The sequence below is a fragment of the Pelodiscus sinensis genome, chromosome 6 (assembly GCF_052426305.1).
Source record: "Pelodiscus sinensis isolate ZL-2025 chromosome 6, ASM5242630v1, whole genome shotgun sequence".
NCBI classification, from domain to species: domain Eukaryota; kingdom Metazoa; phylum Chordata; order Testudines; family Trionychidae; genus Pelodiscus; species Pelodiscus sinensis.
In genome coordinates, this window is record NC_143057.1 from 32,535,265 (window position 1) to 32,556,247 (window position 20,983).

Consider the following 20,983-nt stretch of genomic DNA (forward strand, 5'->3'; position numbering starts at 1 on the left):
TGATCTTCAATGCAGTAGTTATACAGGAATGAATTTGGCCCACCCTCTCTTCACTCACCGTGCTGAAGAGCTCTGCAGCTTGTTCCAGCAGCCCCACTAGACCACTTTCAGAGAAATACCTCCCCGAACATATCCCATCCTCGTCAGGAGACAAAATATCATCTGAGACGGCAGATTCCTCCAGCACGTTGGAGGAAATATTCTGAAATAGATCACAACAGAGACCCAAGGCTTGGAAACCAAAACCCAACAGATTATCGCAGCGACAGACCCTGCAACAGAGATTTTTCACAGACAAGATCATTCACTCAGCACAAATAAAATCACAGAAGGCCAGCTGCTGGATACAAGGCTACAGTCCACCAGGGAGCTTTTATCATGTCATAAGCCTCTTGATCTCTGGTGCTGGGGTTTTGTCACCAGAATCCCAGCTTTTCCTTTCCATTTCAGAATTTTGAAACCAAACCTCCCCACCAGCCCCAAAATTCCCTCTGCATACAAGAGACTTCCAGGCAACTAAAGGTTTCCATGGTGTAGTGTTCACTCTCACTCTTGCAACTCTTCCCCCTTTGTCAGCTGAGCATCATTGACGACTCCACAAATCCTTCCGAGCTTATATGGTCATATGCTTCATATCCACTCAAAGCTGAACTATTCTGGGGTATTCTGGTTTTGACTCCACTTACGCAAGTGTGAGAGAGTGCAATGCAGAGGATGTTGCTTTCAAAACCGTAACAGTTGAATTCTTTTTTACTTGCACACGCTTGACTTCTCAATCTCAGTACTTCTTCATGGTATTTTACTGAAGGCAGAGGTTGAACCCCTCTAATACAACACTCTATGGTCTGGCAACATCCATGGTCAGCATGATTTTAGTTAGCCAGATGTCCACTTATTATGGGCATGACCAAGTTTCCCATGGTCCCACAAAGTTTGTTTACAACCACCAGTCCTGGCTCTCAGTGTTCTGTGATGTTATTTAGCTTTAATTTACTCCTAAATTTACCCTAACATCCCAGTAAGCAGTGGAAGTGTGGGTAATGTTGTTAGACAATATTGACCTCACGTGGTTCTGTAAATTCTCTTGTCCCAAGGGTGCTGGACTAGAAAGATTCAACCTGTAATATATTAGAGCCTGCGCCTGAAAGTAAGTTTCCCATTGAAGTCAATGGAAAATGTACTGAATAAAACCAGCAGGATCAGGCATTTAATTTTTTTTAGACCACTTAGTAAAGTCCAGAAAATGCTTTGGCACCCATTTGAATGAAAAGCAACATATCAATGCAAAATCAGCATCACATTAGCATTTTACAATTATATGTAATGAAGACATGTAAACATAAATGAAAAGTAATAGAGAGGTAGCCGTGTTAGTTTTTCCTTTTGTTTTAGTAAGATCAGACTATGTAGCACTTTAAGGACTAACAAGATGGTTTAATAGGTGATGAGCTTTCGTGAGCCAGACCCAATATGATCTGAGGAAGTGGGTCTGGCCCACTAAAGCTCATCACCTATTAAGCCATCTTGCTAGTCTTTAGAGTGCTACATAGTTTTTTCTTTTATATAAACATAAAGACACCCCAGCATTGGTAGCTTTCTATAGCTGCAATAATGTATAGCCTCTGATTGTTTTTAATTGAAAAAAAATAAAGGTAAACTGAGATCCTGAAGTCCCACTTGTTAACAGAAAGCGGCATCTGAGCTGTTTCTGCTGAGGAAAAATGCCAGCTAGCTGGCAACATGAGTTTGGAAATGCCTTTTTCTAAAATGGCAGAGACCAAGTGCTACTACTTTTGATCTGATGTAAAGTTCTGATAGCTCACATCAGTCACAGCATGGGGATACTCATCTCCATTGCAGCTTTATGGGCATGTTTTCATGGAGTCTGGGCCAAGAAGGGACGGTTATAATAATCTCTGGTGTGATCATTTTTCCTTCTCTGTGGGAGAAATTCACTCTGTGCAGAGCACCCATAGAAGGCCTGTGCGTAACTTTAGTCTCACTTAAACCCTTAATGGACAGTCCAAAACCAGAGGAGCTGAATTGGGACATTAGTGACACACAGAGCTTGTGCTTTCCCTAGTACACAGCAGAACTTCACTCTTTTATTTTTCACATTAAACACTCATCAGTGCTAGAATTTGTTCCATTCTTGTACACATTTATTTAAACTCCCCAAATTAAAAAATAATGGGAATATGGAAGATATGGATAAACTTTTTTTTTTCAGTATTGTACTTTGCACTTCATTATTAGTGTATTTATATTAGGGTATCCCTTAGAGATCTCAGTCTAGTTCAGGGCCCTACCATGCTAGCCACACAAAGCAAAATGCCAATCCCTAAACTACACATCTTACAATTTAGCTAACAAATGTGTTGCACTTTTCATCCCAGTATCCCAATGTGCTTTCACAGGCTTAGTACTTGGAGTTCTACTGTCCTTTATGAGCATTTTCATGGGGAATTTAAGAGACTTCAGAGCAGGGATTTATTAGGAAGGGGGAACCAAGGAAATTGCAGCTATCAAATTCTCTGTTTGTTGGCTCTAAATATTTTCCCGCAGCCCCCCCTTGTTAGCAAGGAACTGTCATTTCTGAGCACCTCTTCTATACATTTCTAATGTTTGTGCTGTCTTTTGAGAAACGGTAAGAGAAACAGGCTTTAGAGCTTACACAGCACTCTTCTTTATGTCTGTGTAAGCTTGAAAGCTGGTCCCTCTCGCCAACAGAAATTGGTCCAATAAAAGATATTACCTCTCTAATATCCCGGGGCCAACAAGGCTACAACAGCACTTCATACAACAAATACATGACTGAGTGAGGGTAAGATAATCCTGATATTTTAGCAGTCAGGCAACACTTTGGGTAGCTGTATCCAGGGCCACACACATATCAAGTGACAGAATTTCAAAGCTACTGAACTTATACCATCCTAACAGTAATTTATTTAATCCTTCCCTCCCCTTCTGGACATTTAATGAAGCTTACAGAGCAACAGGAAAGTTTCAGCTCTGAATAATCTACAATCTTTTTGAGCCACATATACTTAGCTTTCCTTAAGGAAAGCTAAAAATTCCTAAATAGCACAAACGCAAGGGGCTCGAGTCTCATTTATGCTACATCCTGGTTCAGGAAATATAAAGTGGTCTTAAAGTAGGTGTAAATATAATAGGGTACATCTAGACAGTAGAGCTATTTCAGTATCCCCATGTCTTTTAAACATGCCCATTATTTCAAAATATTTTGAAATAACGGGTGTGCTATTTTGGCATCCCTGTAATCCTTGTTCCATGAGGGCTAAGGGATATGTCAAAATAGCGCATTATTTCAAAATGTTGGTGCCAAATTTCAAAATAAGTTATTTCAAAATACAATCAAAATAAGATATGCAATATGCGCTACGCACATTGTGTATTTTATTTCAAGTTTAGGGTGCTGTGTAGATGCACCCATATACACTTACTTCAAGTTCCCTTTACTCAGTGTAAAAGAATTTAAATCCAGCACAAGATGACCTTTGCTGAAGGAAATATTTTATGTTCTACAATGCTAATGAGCCATGTATGTGTATTCTTACAATATACTGTTCTGTCTTGCACAGAATAAAAAATATATGTTATGCTACTGGTTAGTATAAGGAGGCTGGAAATTGGAAGTCAAGACTCTACCAATGACTGTGTGAGGGATTAGGGAAAGTCAGTCAGTGTCTCTATACCTCAGTTTACCCATCTGTAAAATTGGAATAATCCTACTGCTGACCTAACATATTATTTATATACTAATATTTTACATTTTATAGCACCAGCCATCCAGCTCAAAGTACACCGTAAACATTGCTTAGATTGTAAGAGTCTTTTTTGCTTTTGTGTTTACACAACATCCAGCACAGCGGGGTGCTGCTCCGTGGCTGGGGCTCCAGTAATACTAACAGCGACAATAATGCAGCTGAGCTGACAACTATTTTCCTCTTTCTCATTTTATAGACAAGGAAACGAAAGTGGGCAACTTACCCAAAATCACATAATATGTCTGAGTTCAGGCTCTGAATGAAACCCAGATGGTCTCACTAATCTTGTGCTTTAGCCACAAGATCACCTCCCCCCCCCTTCCACTCTCAGCCTTACCTCAGAGGTACTGCAAGGCTTACATAATGCTTCTGTGTCACTAAGGATTTTCTGGAACCTTAAGCAAGAATATTTATTTCATGATCTCTCTACCACAGAACACTATAGCTCAACTGTCCTTTTTCTAGACATGCATCTTGATGAGAAGAGCAGATCCACTTGGGATGCTTCTAGGCACTATTTGATGTGATAAGATCAATGGATTGTAGCTGGGTAAATGACACAAGATTTCATACCAAATTACTGTGGTTTATACAGGTATTCCAGGATGGGGATAAGGAATCAACTTTCCAAGACAACTGTAGAAAATGACTGATGCTTTTGAGTAGGGCTCTCTCCTACAGGTGCCTAGAATACTTCGGTAGATAATACATATAAATGAATGCTCATTACATGTTTTGAAAAGCCACACATTGGTGAGAGGTTAGCCTTTTATGTTTAGAATGTTTCCTGTGCATCTGATTCAATTAATAGGCACAAGTTAGGTGATAACATATCTAATTTCTGGAACATTTTTGGATATTTTAGAATGAAAGCTAATATTATTACTGAATAGGTAGTTCCAATTTTAGGTATATTAAAGGTCTTAGATGTAGTAGTTGTAGCTGAATGACATAGCAGCCACAAAATAGAATATCTACCAGATTTTGAGCTACTTCAGGGGTGGAAGTTGTCTAACAGCGTACAGCAAAATGATGAAAGTTTCAGATAGGAAGTGAAGTGTACTGCTATTCTATCAGTTTAGCAACAGTTGGTCCCAATTCAGTGTTAAACAATAAGGTCTTGGGGAAACAAGTACATTATACAATTGTTATACATTTCCATCTAAATAGCCCAGATGTGGATCTGGTTAATTGGCTCTGATTGGTGCCAGGTGTGTGAAATCTCCCCAATCAGGAGAAGAGTACTCAGACACAGAAAAAAGTTTCCTGTTAGTTTTACCTGAAAGCTGACGCTGCCCACAGGCAGATACTTGTGATCTTCGAGCATGCTCAGGTATTCCGCAACCAGAGCGGCAGCATGGACCAGGCACATGGCTGCCTCGGTGTAGCACTTCTTCTTGGCATGTTTCTCTGCCATGTTCTGGAGCCAAGTCAGCCTCAAGTCAGGCGATGTCTGATACCCCTTGGCAATTCTAACGACACAGGATCAAGAAACAAATCTGAATTGGTTTCTTTTCTTTCTTTAAAAATGTACCTCTCCAGCTTCATAACTGCTGACAATGTGCATACTGAACCACAAATGAAACTGAAAATCAGTCTCTTAAAATCTGTAGAAAGGTAAATAATTGACTGCTGCACTTAGTATGTTATAGCACTAGGAATGGCTCTTTTTATCTGAACATGGTACCTGGAGAACTTGTCAGTAAATAGTACTTGGGGATACTTCTCAAAATTCTACAGGCCCTTTGTATTTGCTTCATTTCATTTGATTCAATAGCAGCATGAGAAGGTTTCACCTGTACATGAGATCCATGAGCATCTCTGGATCTTCCTGAAATTCCCTCATTTTCACTGTGTCTGACAATATATTGTTCAGATTACGTAGCAGCTCCTTCACCTGGAGATACACACAAACAACACGTGTTACGGGGTTTGATTAAAAGTTCAGTGTGAACATAAGCGGATGTATTGTTTAATCTATGAACTGTTGATCCAAATGTCATAATGCAGGATACTCATGGTGCAGACTTTACAAATCATATTCATTCAGCAAGCAACTAACAGATCAATTACATGGCAAGAGAGACTCACAAACAAAATAGCTTTTTCAAATCAAGTCCAGGCCTTTTTTTTTTTTTTACCATGACCTCTATTATATTTATCCCTAAATGTTGTCCAACTTGTGGTGCAGAAAAACTATTGTTAAGCAAATGTTTTTGCAGTTCTTAGCACCAGATGGTTCATTATCTTAAGAGTGATAGTAAGACATGATTGTTTCTAGGAATGCAGTCACTTCCTGATGAACTGAAAAGAGTGAAAAAATGTAAATAAGGTTTCCATATATAACTGTTCTGATAATGTGGAAAATGACAAGTTTGTATTTCTCAGGATGGTTATGAAATCATCATGATTTGTAAAGTGGGATGCACAAAAGGGAAAATTTGATTAGCCAAAATGTGAGCCAAACTGAGTGAAACAAGGGTAACTTGAATACCGTGTACAGATGTGGTTTCCTCACCCCAAAAAAGACACTTTGGCCTTGGAAAGGGTTCAGAAAAGGGCAACTAAAATGATTAGGGGTTTGGAAAGGGTCCCATATGAAGAGAGACTAAAGCGACTGGGACTTTTCAGTTTAGAAAAGAGGAGACTGAGGGGGGATATGATAGAGGTATATAAAATTATGAGAGATGTGGAGAGGATGAATAAAGAAGTTATTTATTAGTTCCCATAATAGAAGAACTAGAGGACACCAGATGAAATTAATGGGTAGCAGGTTTAAAACTAATAAAAGAAAGTTCTTCTTCACACAGCACATAGTCAACCTGTGGAACTTCTTGCCAGAGGAGGCTATGAAGGCTAGGACTATAACAGAGTTTAAAGAGAAACTAGATAGCCTTTTATGGACCTAACCTCCATGAAATTATTAGCCAGGGGATAGAAATGGTGTCCCTGGCCTCTGTTTGTCAAAGGCTGGAGATGGATGGCACGAGACAAATCTCTTGTTCATTGTCTTCGGTCCACCCCCTCTGGGGCACCTGGTGCTGGCCACTGTTGGCAGACAGTCTACTGGGCTGGATGGACCTTTGGTCTGACCCAGTATGACCATTCTTATGTTCTTATGTAACTAAAGTGATCATAAATAATTAGAGCTGCTATCTTTATACATTATTTTTAAATTATGTGTTCCTTTTACATAGGAACTGTTTGGGTAGTTGGAATCACTTAGCTTTCAGTTTCGGAACTCACAACCACACGAAGAAGTGTAAACATTCTAATTGCATATCTTCTCCTAGGCTACTGCCTTATAATAAGGCTTATGCCATCTTTCACTGAGGGGTTTTTGGGGAAAGAAGGAAAGTTATGGTTTCAGATTGGCAGAACTATGGTAATGACCAGGGCTCGACCCATGGCGAGTAGATATCAGTCGGTCGCTCCGTTTACCAACGGCGCAATGCGGGTCTGGCGCATGCACAGTGCGGAGCTGGCGAGTGGATTTCACCACGGTTTGTCAAGCCCTGGTAATGACACAAATAACAGTCTCCAATACTGTACATGGGTATAACTTCTACTGGATTTAAGGGGAGTCATATACCCATAGTTCAGAGAAGAATCTGGCCTACGATAAGTTCTAATTGAATCACTCTTAAGGTTGCCCCATGGAATTACGTTCAGCTTCTGTCCCAGATATCCTAGAGACTCTCAGGATTGTTCTGATTTCAAAGGTGTGGCGTTGCATTAAATTAGAGATGGGCCCAAGAGGCATTTACACCAACATTTTCAGTTTTTCTGGTTTAGAAGCGTACAGGTATGGGGATCTCGTTCTGGCTCATATCAAGAGGAGAGGTCCTGAAAAAGCATCAGAAGCCACAGAAGCCACAAAAGGCCTAACCTGGATTGGAAACTGGGTTGGCTGCATGTCCACGTCTTCTTCTGCATACGCCAAGATGGTTCGTAAGGATCTTCTTAGGTACTCCTCATTGAAATCAGATGATTTACCAACCAGAGAGGCCAGGGACATTGTCACCTGCATCTTCACTCTTGAAAAATTCTTTTTAGTGGGGAGGAAAAAGAAAAACAAAAGTCAAAGGCCACCCAAGACCTACCAGGAGTACAGATTCATATGTACAGATTTCCCACAGGCACCATATGTTTTTATTCATTTGTATGCTCTTTATTATTTATTTAAATACAATGGGCCAAGTACACCTGTTTTTGCTATCATTTGGCCCACTACTTTGGATGTGAATACCTGAGGGCTAGACTGTATCTTAGGTTATGTATCTATGCAGAGTGTAAGGGGAGGTAAGAATGGTTTCTTCAACATCTTTATTAATGACTTGGATGAGGGGATGGATTGCGCCCTCAGCAAGTTTGTAGATGACACTAAGATAGGGGGAGAGGTAAATACCTTATAGGGCAGGGATAGAGTCCAGAGTGACCTAGACAAATTAGAGGATTGGGACAAAAGAAATCTGATGAGGTTCAACAAGGACAAGTGCAGAGTCCTGCACTTGGGATGGAAGAATCCCAAGCACTGTTACAGGCTGGGGACCGACTAAGTAGCAGTTCAGCAGAAAAGGACTTGGGGATTACGGTGGATGAGAAGCTGGATATGAGTCAACAGTGTGCCTTTGTAGCCAAGAAGGCTGATGGCATATTAGGGTGCATTAGGAGGAGCATTTCCAGCAGATCTAGAGAAGTTATTATTCCCCTTTATTTGTCACTGGTGAGGCCACATCTGGAGTTTTGCCTCCTACTCTGGGCCCCCCACTATAGAAAGGATGTGGACACATTGGAGAGGGTCCAGCAGCGAGCAACCAAAATGATTAGGGGGCTGGAGCACATGGAGAGGCTGAGGGATTTGGGCTTATTTAGTCTGCAGAAAGTGAGGGGGGATTTGATAGCAGCCTTCAACCTCCTGAAGGGAGGTTCCAAAGAGGATGGAAAGAGGCTGTGCTCAGTGGTGACAGATCAGAGAACAAGGAGCAATGGTCTCAAGTTACAGTGGGGGAGGTCTAGGTTGGGTATTAGGAAAAGCTATTTCACTAGGAGGATGGTGAAGCACTGGAATGGGTTACCTAGGGAGGTGGTGGAATCTCCATCTATAGAGATTTTTAAGTCCTGGCTAGACTAACCCCAACTAAACCATCCCAGCCAGCGCTTTGTCCTACTTTGGGCAGGGGGCTGGACTCGATGACTCTTGAGGTCTTCCAGCCCTATGATTCCATGAATTTCTTCTGTCACAGCTTTTCATATGCTACCTGGACCTTACATCCAGGGATACAAGTGTATGAGGGTTGTGTGCACCTGCTACGCCCCATTAGAAAAGATGGATAATGAATAGGTGGAGTCTCTTCCCTCAATGAGCCAGCCAGTGCAGCTGAGTTTATGGGAGATGTTGGGGGTGTGAGAATGTCATAATTGCCCCTGATATAGGCCAGCAACAAACAACTATCATTTGCCACCCACAGAGCATGAAGCAAGCAGACTGGGAATTGTGCCTCAGAGGTGTGTCTGGAAAAACTCAGTACCCGCCCTCCTTATATACAAATGTTTTCAATCTATTGCCATTTTTATTATTGGTTTTAAACTCAAATGCAACAGAATGGTGTCAAATACTTTGCTATATCTAATAACTTACACTGATGGAGCTGTAACTGTGTCTCATGAGGAGGTAAAGGGTAGCACAGGCTTGAGTTCGCGTGATGTCTATGCTGCTGCTGCAGTGATGTAGAACTCTTTGACAGAGGTCAGCACACTGTTCCATCTCCTCTTCAAACAGCAAGTCTCCAAACTAAGGGAGGTAGAGAAGACACTATCAGGGCATTCGGCATCAAGCATTCAAACATCATGAGATTTAAAGATAACACAGTTTGGTTCCTTTTGATTTGGATTCTGGTGTCTCTGCCTTTCCTCCAGACTGAGGAGGCTAGACATTTACCCTTTAAAAATAAACTAAAGCTACAATTCTCAGATGAGCTCATGGCTCCAGGAGCTTTAAGCAAAACATCAAATATGGCAAGATTTGCAATAAGACTGTCTTAGATAGTATTTCTAGACTTTAACCACATCAACTCAAAGAAGTGAAGAAATATGCCAATAGCGCACTGAGAATATGGAATATTCATTGGATCTTTACAAATCCTTCTGGGACACACACCCTAACTCACAGCACCAAATAATTTCACTCTCCTCAAATCCTCCTCCCAACTTTAGAGCTGTGATAGGTTTAGTTTGAGACACACACATTGTTACTGTCTCTGGTAGCCCCACAATAGGCACTGTGAAATGCAAAACTGGTAACATCCCCGTTCTGCAGGGATCACATTCTAAACAGAATATAGATGCATACACATATAGACTACGTCTAGACTGGCATGATTTTCCGGAAATACTTTTAACGGAAAAGTTTTCCGTTAAAAGCATTTTCAGAAAAGAGCGTCTAGATTGGCATTGACGCTTTTCCGCAAAAGCACTTTTTGCGGAAAAGCATCCATGGCCAATCTAGATGCGCTTTTGTGCAAAAAAAGCCATTTTCGTGATCGGGGCTTTTTTGCACAAAACAAAACTCAGCTGTCTACACTGGCCCTTTTGCGCAAAAGTTTTGCACAAAAGGACTTTTGCCCGAACGGGAGCAGCATTGTATTTCCACAAAAAGCACTGATTTCTTACAGTAGAAAGTCAGTGCTTTTGCGGAAATTCAAGCGGCCAGTGTAGACAGCTGGCAAGTTTTTCTGGAAAAGCGGCTGATTTTCTGGAAAAACTGGCCAGTCTAGACACAGCCATACTGTTTGTACACAGATAGGAACTTAGAAGGTGTGCCTATAACAATAAACACACACCTTTGATGTAAACCTTGTACACCTCTTTCCTAACTCCACCCTTGATTCATTGTCTTCCCTGGCTATGTTACATCTAGTCTACGCTGCAAAGTCTTTGGCACACAGTCTCATTATGTTTGTTTCTAAAGCAATATGCACACACCTATAGTGCATTATAAAGACTTAGAATGGTTGCTTCATAAATTACAGCACCAGGTCATGTTAACAGGAAGATAGATTTCAGCAATCATAATGAATTGTAACTGAGGGATAATTAAATATTCATTGTACTTTATGAGTTTCATAACTATTTAGGAAACTACCCCAAGACTAATCTTTATTGCTTATCCATATTTAATGGAAGACAGAGATTAATAGGGCAAGAGTATCCTATTTGCTTGTTTTTAGGATAATCACAATTTTTTTTTGGAAATTCTTTTTCAGAGGAGAATGACTCCTTTGTCAAATGCTAAAATATTCTGAATGAGGCTCTTCTCTTAAGACTATAGTAAAAGATAAGAAACTTGGTTTAATTCATGTTATACAGTCATCAGGCAAAATTTGGCCCTTATTTACACCTGTGGAACCGCATTAATTTCAGCAGGGATGCACAGGGGAAAGTGAGGGGAAAGTTTGGCCTAGTACTTAGAAAAAATGATATTGTAAAATATACCAAAAGACTAAGGTTCTGATCTCCATTACACCTGTTCAGGTGACTGACAACAGTGTAACTGATCACAAGTTAGTCTTCAGGCTGTAGTAATCTAATTTCTGCTAAATTAGTGAATTCAGTGCAATAAAATTCCTGATAATAAAATTCACTAAAGCGGACAATGCTTTTGTGTGGAATTTGCTATGCATTTCTATCAGTATCATTTGCTGAGTTTGTTGATAAATTGCTAGAAGCAAAAAGAAAACAACGCTTTTATTCCACGAGTTTTTCCATCCATATTATCAACAATGTCTCCAAAGAGCAGAAGAAGACGGCCTTGCATAATAATGAAAAATGCACGCATGCTCCATGGAGGCAAAAGTGCAGTTTTTGCACCCATGCAAGTAACTCCCCCCTCTGAAAATGTTGCCCTAATGTCTTAACCAGAAGGATGAAAACAAGCAGGTTAAGAGTTTACCTTGGCAATGAGTGCTCTGAGCGTAGCAAAGCAATGTGTCAGGTAAGTGGTGCTCTGATCACAGCTGAGGGAATTTACCAGGACCTTCAACACACTGCCCAAAAGGTTATCTTTGCAGTCTGCAGCAGAGCTTGCCTACACACAGAGAAGTCCAGTATTAATTTAACCAACAAGCAAGCTAACAGGCAACAGAAGCATAGGGACCAAAGTTCTGGTCTATTGTCCAAGAGACCAAGCCTTGCAGGCTGCAAAGTGAGGTTGGAGGCTTCAGCTTCTTCCATTCCTGCCTACATGCTTAACTACATTGTGTTTTATCCTACCAAACAGAAACAGGGAAGTTGCTTGTCATGGAACAGGGATGAAAAGGGGAGTCCCCCCTGCGCCTCTCAGTTCTCCAAAGGTCCTTCCTATCCATTTTGAACTCAGTTAATTTCTAGACCCACCCTCAAAGCCCTGGGTTTTCACAATCTTACTCCTGCCTGAGTATTTTATATGTGGCTTTAATGGCCTGCATGGAATTCCCTTGGGAGATTGTCACTTTTCTCCTGCCAGGGTTAAAGAGGAGTACAAACCATTTCCTCATGTTAGGACATGACCACACTGCCTCCAGAGGACTGAGAAACTCAGCTGGAAGAGACCTGTGGACAGATCCTCAGATGGCATAAACTGTCAAAGCTCCACTGATTTCAGTGGAACCGTTACACTGTACACCGGCTGAGGACCTGGCCTCTAGACATTAAGGCCCTGATTTGGCAAGTCGACTTTAAGACCCTGATGCCAACGAGGCTCCAAGCAGGCATAGTTGGGATTGGTCCTGCTTTGGGCAGGGGGCTGGACTCGATGACCTCCTGAGGTCTCTTCCAGGCCTCGGATTCTATGATTCTATAAGAGTTCCCTGTGCAGAGGCCTTTGTAGGAATGGAGACTAAATACCAAGGGTTATGTGATAACGCAGAACAATGTCACAAATCCCTTAGGCCAGCCCAGTCCCAAATGCTTAAGATCCTCAGACAAATTCCTGAAATAAATGAAAATCCTGCTCTCCCCCATCCTCCTCAGATAGAGCTAAGACCCGCCCCCACGCCCTAAAGCCAACTGAAATTTGGATTTCAAGTTACTGTTATAAATAAGTGAGTCTCTTAGTTACACTGCTGCTCCCCTAGTGAACGAAAGGGGCTTGCCAATGGCTGTAAACAATTTTTTTACCTGGATCATTTTTTATTTATTTCAGATTATAAATGTTTCCAGGGTTCCTTTTAATTAAAATGTACTGCCTAAGAGAGAATGATGCTAGGACTGGCCTACAGCTAGCCATGTAGTTTCTCACCTGGATGATATTCTCCTGCATATCTAAGATGATCAAATTAGCTTCTGTAGCCAGGTTTCCACTGATCAGAGCTTCTTGATCTAGATCCGCTTTTGTCCTGTGAAAAGAAACTCTAATTAAAGCATACAGCAAATACCTCATTATTTGCTTCATAACCTACTGTCTACACCAGTGCAAAAGAGAAGCAAACGACATTCCGAATGTTCCCATAGGGACAAGCAACAACAACATTATTGACGGGCATTTCCTAAGGACTACTGGACAATTGGGAGGGATTACTACTTTTGCCCATTGATCCCCCCAAAGTGCCACAGAACTAGGCCTACGGATATTTTTAAATAGAAGATGCTGTTTCCTTTGGTATCATAAAATAACAATAATGAATGATATAAAATGACACCATGCCCTACCCCTACTAAGATTCTCAAGGAGCTATGCAGCAGCACAACAAAATGGAATAAAATTACCCTTTACAAAATGCAAAAGAAATAAAATATAAGGATAAAGGGGCTTGGGACAATGTTCTAGTTAACATGGCAATTAAAAAAAAATAACTGTATGAGTAAAGACTATCCTGAATTTTTTAAAAGCATGGACTCAGGTGAATGAGAAGGGACAGCAAGTTCCATACCCCTGAGTCCCTGTGACAGGGTAGTCCTGTCACACCTGGCCCCAGAAAAGAGCCATAGATAAGTCCTCCAGAAGACTAGAGTGGCACTGGAGGAACCAGCCAATCAGAGGCCAGGAAGGCCTACAAAGGGAGCTGCAAAGCAGAGCTGCTGTTGGTCTGCATTGCGTGAGCTTTGCCATGTACTGTGAGGCTGGCTGTTTGGCTGAGGAAGCTGTCTCTAGGAGGGGAAGTCCTGGAGGCACCACTCTCTATGAGTGGGGAAATGGAATGACTGAAACACATGGGACAAGAGGACACTAAGATGGGACCCCTTTTAAGATGTACACCAGAAGGAGTTTGCATTATACACAAGAGTGTGACTTGGCTGGAGCGCTGAGTAGACTTTTAAAGAGACAGTGCAAGCACATGCACTTGACCAGATGGGAGTGCTCGTGGGAGATAAGTGCCACTCCATTACAGCTCACTACACCCAAGGCACCATCACCAGTTGATTTAAGAAGGGACGGTGGCATGCATCCCTAAAAAGAGACGAGGGAATGATGGGGCAAAGAGCAAACCTGTATCATGACAAGGCTCAGGGAGCAGGTCTGGAACATAACCCTTCTACCTCTCTCAGCAGTATGATGACTTGAGGTTTTTTTTTTTTTTTGTTACAACTCATTCATCAGGCTCATCTATTCATTGACGCTGAGTTACCCATGAACACAAAGGAATTTCTCAGCTGTGTTCAGTATTACTCCTAGGCTCCAGCATGTTCACACGCTCTCAGTTGTAAGTATTCAGTATTGGAAACCAGAGCTGTTCTGACAGGACTCCTAGCTCACGTAGGCTGTGTCTAGACTGGCAACTGCTTTTGCGGAAAAACTTGCTAGCTATCTACACTGGCTGCTTGAATTTCTGCAAGAACACTGACTTCCTACTGTCTGAAATCAGTGCTTCTTGAGGAAATACTATGCTGCTCCCGTTCAGGCAAAAGTCCTTTTGCGCAAAGCTTTTGCGCAAAAGGGCCAGTGTAGACAGCTCAGATTTGTTTTGCGCAAAAAAGCCCCGATCGTGAAAATGGCGATTGGGGCTTTTTTGCGTAAAAGCACGTCTAGATTAGCACGGACCCTTTTCCGCAAAAAGTGCTTTTCCGTTAAAAGCATTTGCGGAAAATCATGCCAATCTAGACATAGCCATGGAGTGTTTCTGTCCTCTGACTGGATGAGTGACTCTTACAATCAGGTTTCTGGTGCAAATTCACAAATGGAGTTCTGTGAATGTTCTGCTGTATTTGATTCAACATTTATATAGGAATGAGGTTAGGAATCTCAGCTCATAGAGTGTGTCTAGACTACATGGCTCCATTGACAGAGCCATGTAGTCTAAAGTAGTTTACCCGACATAGTCAATGAAGCTGGGATTTAAATAATCCTCGCTTCATTAAAATAAAAATGGCTGCCGTGCTGTGTCAACAATCAGCTGATCCGGCACAGTGCAGCAGTCTAGACGCGGAGCGGTTGACAAGGGAAGCCTTTGTCAACCACTCCGTTATGCCTCATGAAACTAGGTTTACCAGAGTGGTCTTCCCTTGTCGACCACTCCGTGTCTAGACTGCCGTGCTGTGCCGTATCAGCTGATTGTCGGCACAGTGCGGCAGCCATTTTTATTTTAATGAAACGGGGATTATTTAAATCCCTGCTTTATTGACTATGTTGGGTAAACTACTTTACATGGCTCCGTCGATGGAGCCATGTAGTCAAGACACACCCATAAAGTCCAATCTGGCCATCAGTTATTTCAGCAGTGTTACAGACTGCCAGAGAAAGGAAAAAAAGGCAGGTGTAACATGTCTGACCACATTTATTTAGAGCTGTGAATGCTGGAGAAGCTCTGCTGGGAGGTGATTACAATAATCAAGCCACGTGTTGCTAAATAAGGGTGCAACCTGCACAAATTGAATAAACACATTCTTTGGAGTCATTTCCAGCAGGTGGGGCATGGAGAAGTGAGGGCAAGTGTCTGCATGTGCGAAACTGAACCTGCTGTCCACCAACTGACCTCGAATGCTTTTTGGAGTATGAAAATGACAATGTGCCAATACTTTTCCAATGGGAAATGTACTAAGTCCTGGCCCACCCTTGGCTTAGGGGAGTCATTAGGGACGAGCAAGACACTCAGATACTCTAAAAACAATGGGTAGTCCTATAGCACCTTAGGGTGTGTCTAGACTACAGGGTTTTTTCGAAAAAAGTGGCCTTTTATTGAAAAAACTTCCTCTGCATTTAGACTGCTGCCATGTTCTTTCAAAAGTAAATAAAAAAGTGGCAGTTTTTTCAACCGCAGAAAACCTCATTTTACGAGGAAGAACACCTTCTTTTTTCAAAAGTGCTCTTTTGAAAAAAGGCGCTATGTAATGCAAACTGTGCTTTTTCGAAAGAGAGCATCCAGACTGCCTGGATGCTTTCTTTCAAAAAAGTGGCTTGCTTTTTCGAAAGTACTGGTTGTAGTCTAGATGCTCTTTTTCGAAAGATATGGAAAGATGTGGAAAAGATACTTTCGAAAAAGCCTCTTTCGAAAGAGGCTTGCATTCTAGATGTAGCCTTAGAGACCAACACAAATATATGTATAGTAAGTTAGTGTCTAAAGTGCTACAGGACTACTTGTTGTTTTTAAAGTTACAGACTAAACTGCATTCCTCTTTTGAGAAAGAAATGCAAATGCAGATGAACGAAATTGCGAATGAAGCGCGGATTTAAATTTTCTCATTGTATAAGGAGTAAGGGTAATTTCAAAAGAAGGTTTTCTTCTTTTTCTTTCTTTTTATTTTCTGTTGAAATAACTGTGTCTAGACAGAGTTTCTTTTTTCAAAATAGAGTATTTCAAAATAGTGCCAGGACGCGATTATGCAGATGAAGCATGGGAAATTCAAATCCACGCTTCATTTGCAATTTTGTTCGTCTGCATGTGCATTCCTCTCTCGAAAGAGGAATGCAGTATAGACATACCCGAACACGGCTACCCCTCTGAGACTTTCAGATACTCTAGTGAGGAGTGCTGCAGGCCATGTCTACTTACAGGGCTGCATGCTGCAGCTACCCTGCACTGCACTGGGTACTCTCTGTGATGATAGGAGAGAGCTCTCCCAACAGCTTAAAAAAACACTCCCCTGTGAGTGGCATAAGCTATGTCAGCAGGAGAAGCTCCCCGGACAACAATGCAGTGCACACTCATGCTTACATCAGTATCACATGTGTCACTCAGAGGGATGGAAATCACACTCCTGAGTGATGTCAGTTTTGCCAACATAGGAGGTAGTGTCGACGTAACCATATAAACATAAAAGCCTTGTGCACATGTAGAGTTGCACTGGTTTAACTAAAGATGTGATTTTAAACTGGCTTAGCTGAATCAAGGCAAAAGACTGTAGCAAACACGTACTTCGGTTTAAGCCAGGCTTATTTTGTTTCGCTTCGGTCAATTCGGAAATGGTGTAAATTAAACCATAATAAGCCACTTTAAAACCAAAAGAAAAATGTCCACACAGGGGGTTCCACCACTTTTTAGTTCAATCAGTGCAAATTTGTGTACAAACAATCTTCCTGACCAACAGAATCCTTATCTCCAATTACTCAATGACTGCTTTTGCAGAAAAGTAAAATTCCTATAAAAGTCACAAAATTTGGTCCCAAAGTTTTAACTTCTGTTTTCAAAAAGAGGATTATATTAATCCTGCTAAATCAGCATTCTATTCCATAGTTACAACTGCTACATTATTTAGTCCAGTAATTCTAGGATGTACCAACAACCTCCTGACTGTACAAATAGCACTGTTAAGAGACTGCATCAAATTGATTTTCATGAGGAAATGATACATGAACAGAGTAGACAGAGTGCACAAAGATTTGTCACTTTTTAAAATTACAATGAATTCTAGAATCAAAAATCTGCATTAAAAAAACCAGTTCTGTTTACTGACAACAATGTAGTCACTTTTCACAGTATTCACAAAACCCAGGCCCAGGAAAACAGGGCGAAACCAATTATCAAAGCCAAAATTAAAAGCTTACTACAGTTTAATAGAGAGAGGCTACTGCACCACCATAATGAAAGGCAACCCTTTCACTTAATCTAATCTCGGTTCATAATAGACAAGTAGCTGTGGAAAAATAATATCTCTCTACATTTCTATATTTATGGACACTTGGCACACACACAGTTTGCAGGAATTGTTAGTAGCATAATTAATTAATGAAAAGCCACTTTTTTATACCGCCAGACGTTCACTGATTTATGTTCTGTTGATTATGTTGATCTATTTTACCTGTGCATTCATACTTTGGAGAATGACAAAATTTGTATCCACAAATCACAATGTACAACTTGCAATGGGAAAAACATGTCATCTTTTCCCACTTTGCAAATAAGTCAACTCAAATAGAACACAAAGGGTCAAAGCTTGTTCACCTGATATCATAGTTTCTAAAGCCAGAAGGGGCCACTGTTATCATATAGTCCGAGCTTGTGTATAACACAGCCATAGAATATCCCCAAAATAATCCAATCTTGATTTTAAAATTTCAGGTAATAGAGAATCAAGCATGACCATTGGTATATTGTTCCACTAGTTAAGGTGTTCATTTTTAACAGTGAAGGTAATTATTTCCGGTCTGAATTTGTGTAGCTTCAACTTCCAAACACTAGAACTTGTATTTTGGTTCTGCTAGACTGAAGAGCTTGCTATCAAATATTTGTTTGTCGTGTAGCTACTTAGACTGATTAAGTCACCCTTGTCTCTTTGTGAAGCTAAATCGATTGAGCTCCTTCAGTCTCGCATTATAAGTAAGGCTAAGATTTTGTCACGGATATGTTTAGTAGAAGTCACGGACAGGTCACAAGCTTAAAGTCTGTGCATGATCTGTCCCTGACTTTTACTAAAAATATCAGTGTCAAAATGGGGAGCTGTGGGGTTCTCACAACACCCGTGGCAGCTGACTTCCAGGGGTTCCCACTGCTCATGGGGTCTCAGAGCTCCAGTGTCCCCTGCTATCAATAGCTTGGGGGCTGCATGGTCCTCCCTGTCTCCTGCAGCTCATAACTCCAGGGGCTCCCACTGCCCATGGTGGCTAGGAGCTGCAGAATATATCCATTGCCTGCAGCAGTTTGGAGCGTGGGGCCCTGCCGTGGCCTGAAGTCATGGAGGTCTCTGCAAGTCCCCACGGGTCTCCAGACCACCGGCTAAAAACCACTGTTCTATGGCAATGACAACCTTTCGCAGACCCCTTGTCTGAACACCGCCAGGGGTCCCAGGCCACAGGTTGGAAACTCCTGTGTTAGATAATCTGTTCTGACGTCTTTTGCCCTCGGAAGAAGGGGGCTGGACCGAAGCTGCAGATTTTGTAATAAAATCATCCCAGGAAAAATAAGCTTCTGGTATAAGCGATAAATGTTCATTAAATGACTTACTTATCTAGCCTCTCGTTGGCCTGCCGCCACTGAGTCTGCTCTTTTCTCCATCGCAGGTTTTCATTTAACCCCGGGAATCTGTCATTCCCTAAGAGTGCAACACAGGTCAGCAAGATTAAAGCAAAGAGGGGTGATCTGGATTTTGATACCAAATTGTACAGGAGGAGCTATGTTTCTCTAACAGTCACACAGGTTTCAAATCTCCCGGCTTTCAGTCTCCTGGACCCTAGCAAATACACACTGTCAAACATTTTAAAAAATCTGGGTTGATATATTTGGTTTTGTTACAAATGCCTTGGAAAATTAAACTCCCTTTTGAATTGAACTGACTGCCTCTGGGTAAGCAACTTGTTTATATTTAATATTTTTGAAACCACTGCCACATTTCTTCCTGGTATAAGGGCACTGATATAATGATATCACAAGTGCACCCACTTTTTTTTGCTTCTGCTCCTACAAGGAAGATATGGTTCTTACAGATCTGCTCTTCTTACATGTTCTGATCCTATCTGCTTCCAAGTCTGATAAAATACAGGGCCATGCAATCTCCTAAGCAGAAAACCCCACATCAGGAGCAGGCAACATTGTGAGTTTCAACTCACGCTCTTCATCTATCCATTAGAGGAACAGGGTTTTTTCTGTATGGAACAGGAAGGGAGTGCAACCCTCTCAGATGCACAGAGTTGTCCAGCTCTATAAACCTCCTTGCAGGAGGCATAAGGGATCTGTCGAAAAAGGTGTTCTTTCTCGACAGATCCCCCTCTAGACTGCCACTTTTTGCTGACAAAGTGCTGAGTCGGCAAAACGCGGTGGCCATTTTTATGCAAATTAGGCAAGGGATATTTAAATCCCTGCTTCATTTGCAGTGTCAACCTGCCTAATTTGCATCTCTCTGCCGACAGAGGGATGCAGTGTAGACATTCCCTGAGTGACTGCACAGTAGCAGACACAGGAGAGGCCCCATTGAAATTAATGTTGCTTGGAAGAACAATGGCTCCCAACTCTCAGAAATCTACTGGAGAACAGATGCTCTCTGGCTCCTCCCACCACCACACATCCCTAAGGAATACTCATGACATAGAGGCCAAGCAATTTGGTGAACGTACCATGGAGCCAGCACCCCTCCATTAAACATCCCCATATGCACAGTCCTACATTTTAAACTTTTTTTTCATTCCTCTTAGCTCTGCAGAGCCAATACAATGATGGGAAAATGAGCTCCAATTCTGTTGACCATGCCCAAGCCAGAATAGATTCTAAGTGGATCCTCACTGCAGATTAAAAAATTATTCACTGGCAACGTGACCGAGCTTGACTTTCAGATCCCAGGATGACTTTGGTATTCTAGCAGGTGGAAGAATTCTTTTTTAAGTTATAGATGGAGCACATCACATATAAAAATACTGAGAGGCAACAAACACGAATCAGATGTCCACAAAACTAGAGGGTAAGTTGAGGTCTGGCTGAAACATAGTGGCTACGTCTACACTGGCCCCTCTTCCGGAAGGGGCATGTAAATTTCAAGAGTCGTCGTAGGGAAATCCGCGGGGGATTTAAATATCCCCCGCGGCATTTAAATAAAAATGTCCGCCGCTTTTTTCCGGCTTTTAAAAAAGCCGGAAAAGAGCGTCTAGACTGGCCCCGATCCTCCGGAAAAAGTGCCCTTTTCCGGAGGGTCTTATTCCTACTTCAAAGTAGGAATAAGACCCTCCGGAAAAGGGCACTTTTTCCGGAGGATCGGGGCCAGTCTAGACGCTCTTTTCCGGCTTTTTTAAAAGCCGGAAAAAAGCGGCGGACATTTTTATTTAAATGCCGCGGGGGATATTTAAATCCCCCGCGGAT

General features: G+C 41.7%; 1 protein-coding gene across 2 annotated transcripts in view; it reads right to left on the bottom strand.

Annotated features, from left to right (window-relative positions):
* The window catches only part of DOCK8 (dedicator of cytokinesis 8), a 148,720-nt gene that overhangs the window by 14,594 nt on the left and 113,143 nt on the right, over positions 1 to 20,983 (bottom strand). For both annotated transcript variants that reach the window (XM_075931670.2, XM_075931671.2), the window contains 8 exons: positions 19,142 to 19,229; positions 13,066 to 13,162; positions 11,740 to 11,874; positions 9,430 to 9,582; positions 7,678 to 7,836; positions 5,585 to 5,685; positions 5,068 to 5,260; positions 59 to 202 (listed from right to left, as the gene is read on the bottom strand). In XM_075931670.2, coding sequence (XP_075787785.2) covers positions 59 to 202; positions 5,068 to 5,260; positions 5,585 to 5,685; positions 7,678 to 7,836; positions 9,430 to 9,582; positions 11,740 to 11,874; positions 13,066 to 13,162; positions 19,142 to 19,229 — 1,070 coding nt within the window. The remainder of the gene's footprint in view (positions 1 to 58; positions 203 to 5,067; positions 5,261 to 5,584; positions 5,686 to 7,677; positions 7,837 to 9,429; positions 9,583 to 11,739; positions 11,875 to 13,065; positions 13,163 to 19,141; positions 19,230 to 20,983) is intronic.